Source organism: Bison bison, unplaced genomic scaffold (assembly GCF_000754665.1).
Source record: "Bison bison bison isolate TAMUID 2011002044 unplaced genomic scaffold, Bison_UMD1.0 scf7180017864291, whole genome shotgun sequence".
Lineage (NCBI taxonomy): Eukaryota > Metazoa > Chordata > Mammalia > Artiodactyla > Bovidae > Bison > Bison bison.
Window position 1 is genome coordinate 1,802,760 of NW_011494863.1, and position 5,990 is coordinate 1,808,749.

Sequence of the window (5,990 nt, forward strand, 5' to 3'; positions counted from 1 at the left end):
GGAGGACAGCGGCCAGGCGCCCAAGGCCTCTTCGCGGGCGTTGTCTGGCGCCTCTGAAGCGGAGGCCGTTCTGGTGGATGTGAATGTGTACCTGATCATCGCCATCTGCGCGGTGTCCAGCCTTTTGGTGCTCACGCTGCTGCTGTACACGGCGCTGCGGTGCTCGGCGCCGCCCAGCGAGGGCGCGTACGCGAGGGGCAAGCCCAGGCTGGTGTGCTCCAGCGCTGTGGGGAGCTGGTCTTATTCGCGGGAGAGGCAGCAGAGGGTGTGCTCTGGAGAGGGGCCGCCGAAAACCGACCTCATGGCCTTCAGTCCTAGCCTGCCTCAAGGTCCAGGCTCAGCGGACGAAAGACAACAACTCTCCGAATCAGAACAATTCGGAAAGGTGAGTCTTAACTTTTTCCCCATAATCTCTAAAATTGTTTTATTTCCTTTGTTCTCTATAATTCTATTAATTATTTTGATTTATAGTTGTTTTTATTTATATCGTTATCCTATTGTGCAATATGTGATATGAATAGAAATCAATTTCTTGCATTGAGAATAAATTACTTAGATGATCTTTTTACATTTTGAAATTTCCATAAATTCCAAAATTATTCCTTTCACCATGAATAATAGGATTAAAGGAATGAAAAAAATACTTCAGCAAAATTTGAAAACTTACTATTACCTGTAAATTGTTTTTCTTGTATTAAAAAATCACAATTGGGGAAATTTAGAGCATGATTATGGAATATATATTTTCAATTTACATCATTCATCCATTCTGTCAGAATATGTTGGAAATTTCCCAAATTATTCCTTTGATCAAGAATTTGTCTTTATCTGTTTATGTAACAGTTAATATGCAGCAGCCTGAATAAATTTATAATGCCAGGACCTCCAAAGTACATATCATAGGTCATCACAACACATGACATCATTTAGAAATAATTGCTAATCTTACATATGTCTTTCAGTAGTAAAAAATAACCCGTTATTTGGAATAAAGACTTCACATTTGCAAAATTCTTAGTTTTAAGGCACAATAGAGAGTTCACTGAGAAAAGAGCTCCCTTTCAACTTTGTTTAATTGAAAAATCATTTTTAAAAGTCACATTGTGGGGTGGCCAGGTAGTGGGACTTTTTCTTCATACAAGTAGAGAATACTATAACCCAGTCTTTATTTAGTGGGATGTTTAGTCAGGCTTAAAGTGTATCACTGGGTTAATATATGTAGACCTCCCACTGTGCAGAGATTGACCACCTCCCTCTGGTGCCACCAGAATGCCTGTGATAACATTTTCCAAGACTGGCAGCAATCATATTCCTATGAAGTTGGAGTTTTCCCAAAAGGTAACATAAGGAAGGGCGCTAGTGGTAAAGAACCTGCCTGTCAATGTAGGAGTTTTAAGAGACTCAGGTTGATCCCTGGGCCTGGAGGAGGGCATGGCAACCCACTCCAGTATTCTTGCCTAGAGAATCCCACGGACAGAGAAGCCTGGCAGGCTACAGTCCATAGGGTCTCACAGAGCCAGACACAACTGAAGCAACTTAGCACTGCACACAAGGTAAGGAAAATGTAGTTATTCAATGGAAACTACTTTGTTGGGTTAAACACTAAACTTGGTGAGTAAATGTTACATTTGGAAAGGATGTTAAAAACACTTTTTTTCCAACCAAAGGAAGATGTCTTGGGGTGAAATTACTGTCTTTTACTACTCTTTGGTCCATAGTTATTTGCTTTTCCCCCCTTAAATATATGTGGATATTGATGATTCATGAAATAACTTATACTAAGTGATCTTTATGATCACTTGGCTAATAGCTTTAGCCATTTTACAGATAGGCCAGAATATACATTTCTATCTGTTATTAAAGGAATGGAGTTTGGTGGGGGAAATAGTGACCTGCATCTAAGTATAATCTGTTCCTGCAGGAAACTTATTAGCACCTCAGAGTTGATATACCTCAAAATGCAGGGAGTATATATTTGCTGGGAATCAGAAAAGGTCATCTGAGACTTTACAGAGAAAAACAAATGTCTTGAACAGATGAGGAAAAAGCTCTTTCTTAAGATGAGTCATCACTACTCATTACTTTCTTGAGACTTGTGTGCAGAAAGTATGAATGATCAAATGGAATCTCTCCTACCAGCAGTCTAGTCACTATATTCTATTCTACGTAAATTGTAAGCTTTTATATTATATCCAGGTGTGTCCATATCTCCAGGAATCACAACAGATCATTGTATAAGCTCTTACTGATTTTTATTTTATATTTACATTTTCTAGATTCAGTTGCCAAGAGATGTCTAAGTGAGAGTAGATATTACTCACTAATACTTTATCCACATATTAGCTCAGTTTTCTAAACTCATATAGTTTCTTTACTATTACCTTCATCTCTTATTAATCATTATGGGGTCTACTCTCTTATAAATTCCCTATGGCATTCTATTTTGCAGAGAGTACACTCTTAAGTGTCATGAAATGTATAGTATTACAGTAAGCTGTGAAAGGTATCTTACTGATATGAAGTCCATGATATTTAAAAATTTTAATTTTGCCTCTCATTTTAAAACTAGCTACTGCCTTTAAAGATCCACCAAAGCACCTACTGGCATACTGATAATTATAATTATTTCCTAGATCCATTCTTTTCCAAAATAAGTCTTAAATGTTAACTTCTTTTTCATGAACTAGTATAGCAGAATCAATTAGAAATTATGTGTTTGATATAAACAAATATCATTAATTTAATTTACCTCATATTTTAAAGAAAGTTAATTTAAAATATTCACTTATTCATTAAAATTTAATTGATAATTTATTCTAAATATGAATAATAAAATATAAGTAAACTGCAATGTTGGTTGCATTCAATGAGTACATGAAAAAACCTGTTATGAGAACTATTCTCGTAATACTTAAATGACTGTTTGTTTTTGGTCACACTCCCAGCAGTGGAAACAAGGAGTCCTAACCACTGGATCAACAAGGAATTCCCTTAAATCGAATGTTCGATTTCATTTAAAAAGAGTCTGATTATAAGCAAAATTTGGGCATACCCTTACCTCTCTAAATTCAACCCCTTCCCATGAATTTTCTCTGTTCAACTTCCAAACGCTCAGAGAATGCACACATCTTACTAACTTCACAGATACATTTAGTATAATTCATGGCCTAGTTTTACATATGTTGAATAAGTGAGTCAGATTCTAAAACTACTTTTCTCTCTTTAATGACTAAACACCAGTTCTTTCAAGTAACAACTTTTTAACAAATTGGAAGCCAGAAATTCATCCAGAGTGAAGATTATTAAAAACACAATTATTTCATATTGGAAACATTTTAGGATATACAGGTAAATTGAAATGTATAAATGGTATAGAGATTTTAAAAATTAATATAATTTTCCCTGGTATGATGTGAATATAACAAATTTCCAAATCAAACAATTTGCTGTGTTTTTATGCAGCAAAAATCAAATTTACAAAATAACGGTACTGTAAAATACTGACTTTGGCTTCCCTGGTGGCTCAGTAGTAAAGAATCCGACTGCCAATGCAGGAGATGTGGGTTTGATCCATGTGTCAGAAAGATTATCTAGAGAAGGAAATGGTAATCCACTCCAGTGTTCTTGCCTGAGAAATCCCATGGACAGAGGAGCCTGGTGGACTACAGTTCATAGGGTTGCCAAAGAGTCAGACATGACTTAATGACTTAACAACAACAAGACTGATTTGTGAAATCTTTATATAAATAATAGTTGAGACAGCTAACAAAGATGCAGTTGTTGGATAAAGGACACAAGAATGGTTTGTAGACATTCTATAAAGGAAGAAATATAAGTGAACATAATTTATAAATTAACAAATTGCCATAATAATATAGAAGTAAATTGTGTAAAAAAAAAGTTTTTATCAGTCTTGTTTTAATGGTTACAAATATCAAAGGCCTGATTTTTATGTAAAATGTAGACTTTGTGGTCAAGTGGTTAAAGTCATGAATCTTGATTTAGATTGAGATCCCACTCAACACCACAAGTCAATATTATTTTTTAAGTTACTAACCTGTACATGTTTCCACTTCAGTGTTTCTAAAAACTGAATCATATTAATACCTACATCAGAAGGTTGTTGTGAGAATTTAATGAGATAACCCTGTTAAAACAAAAGGAATAGTACTTGTCACAGGGGAAATATTTCCAATAGATGTCCACTACTGTTAAAACAATAATCACTATTTTACTATATTGAACTGTATGGAATGGACTGGCCTAATTGAAGGGCATGAATTAGTAGAAAAGTTCTAAGCATATATTTTGAAAAAAAAAACAAACATGAAGACTTTGAGGAGTGGGAAGGAAATTAACAAGGAAAAAAACTGAGGTAAGTTCAATGGAAGGAAAAGATAGATTTATTTAACACCTACACGTTTAGCCACATGATGTCGCTGTCCACCGCAAGGTATTTTACCACAGAAGAAATACAGCATTCATTACGTAGTAAGATGCTGCTTTTCCTCACCATCTGTGAAATACGGGCATGGAATGATTATCTATGAAATGAAGAATAAGGAACTAAAAGTATTTTCAAAATTTTGATCGTTGCAAAAGCGACCCAATACTTGGAAAACGCTTGCAATGGTACTTTCCTGGAGAGAAGGTCAGGGAGACTGCCGACTACTGCTTTCGGTAATGCTTCTCCTATTCTGGGAGGCCGGGAGCGGCCAGGTCCACTACTGGGTCTCCGAGGAGGCCAAACACGGCACCTTCGTGGGCCGCATCACGCAGGACCTGGGGCTGGAGCTGGAGGAGCTGGTGCCGCGCTTGTTCCGGGTGGCGTCCAAAGACCGCGGGGATCTTCTGGAGGTAAACCTGCAGAATGGTATTTTGTTTGTGAATTCTCGGATCGACAGGGAGGAGCTGTGCGGGCCGAGGGCGGAATGCAGCATCCACCTGGAGGTAATCGTGGACCGGCCGCTGCAGGTGTTCCATGTGGAGGTGGAGGTAAAGGACATTAATGACAACCCACCGGTTTTTCCAATGGCAGTAAAAAATTTGTTTATTTATGAATCCCGGCCGCCTGGTTCTCGGATTCCGCTAGAGGGCGCATCAGATGCAGATATCGGAGCTAATTCTTTATTAACTTACAGGCTTAACTCCAATGAATATTTTACCTTGGATGTAAAAAGAAATGATGAGGAAATTAAATCCCTTGGACTTGTGCTGAAAAAACTTTTAAATCGAGAGGACACTCCTGAGCATCACTTACTTATAACTGCAGTTGACGGTGGGAAACCAGAACTCACTGGTACTACTCAACTGAAGATCACCGTTCTAGATGTAAACGACAATGCTCCAGAGTTTGAGAGCACGATCTACAAAGTCAAATTATTTGAAAATGCACCAAATGGTACCCTAGTAGTGACTGTTAACGCCTCTGATTTGGATGAAGGAATAAATAAGGACATTGTGTATTCTTTCAATACAGATACATCAGCAGATACTCTGTCGAAATTCCATTTAGACCCCGTTAATGGATACATCATTGTAAAGGGTGACATAGATTTTGAGTTAACTAAGTTATATGAAATACAGGTAGAGGCAACAGATAAAGGAAATCCCCCAATGGCAGATCACTGCACGGTTCTAGTGGAAATTTTGGACACAAATGATAATGTACCTGAGTTGGTTATCAAATCACTCTCTTTACCGATATTAGAAGATGCTCCAGTCGGCACAGTCATCGCCTTGATCAGCGTGTCCGACCTCGATTCCGGTGCCAATGGGCAGGTGACCTGCACCTTGACTCATCATGTGCCCTTCAAGCTGGTGTCCACCTTCAAGAATTACTATTCATTAGTGTTGGACAGCGTCTTGGATCGCGAGAGCGTGGCGAACTATGAGGTAGTGGTGACTGCGAGGGACGGGGGCTCGCCTTCGCTGTCGGCCATGGCCAGCGTGTCCGTGGAGGTGGCCGACGTGAACGACAATGCACCTGC

At 38.3% G+C, this 5,990-nt stretch overlaps 1 protein-coding gene across 1 annotated transcript in view; it reads left to right on the forward strand.

Annotated features, from left to right (window-relative positions):
* The window catches only part of LOC104996355, a 15,399-nt gene that overhangs the window by 2,073 nt on the left and 7,336 nt on the right, over window positions 1-5,990 (forward strand). Inside the window, exons 3-4 of the mRNA XM_010850615.1 lie at window positions 10-385; window positions 4,603-5,988. Of these exons, the coding sequence (XP_010848917.1) occupies window positions 10-385; window positions 4,603-5,988 (1,762 nt within the window). The remainder of the gene's footprint in view (window positions 1-9; window positions 386-4,602; window positions 5,989-5,990) is intronic.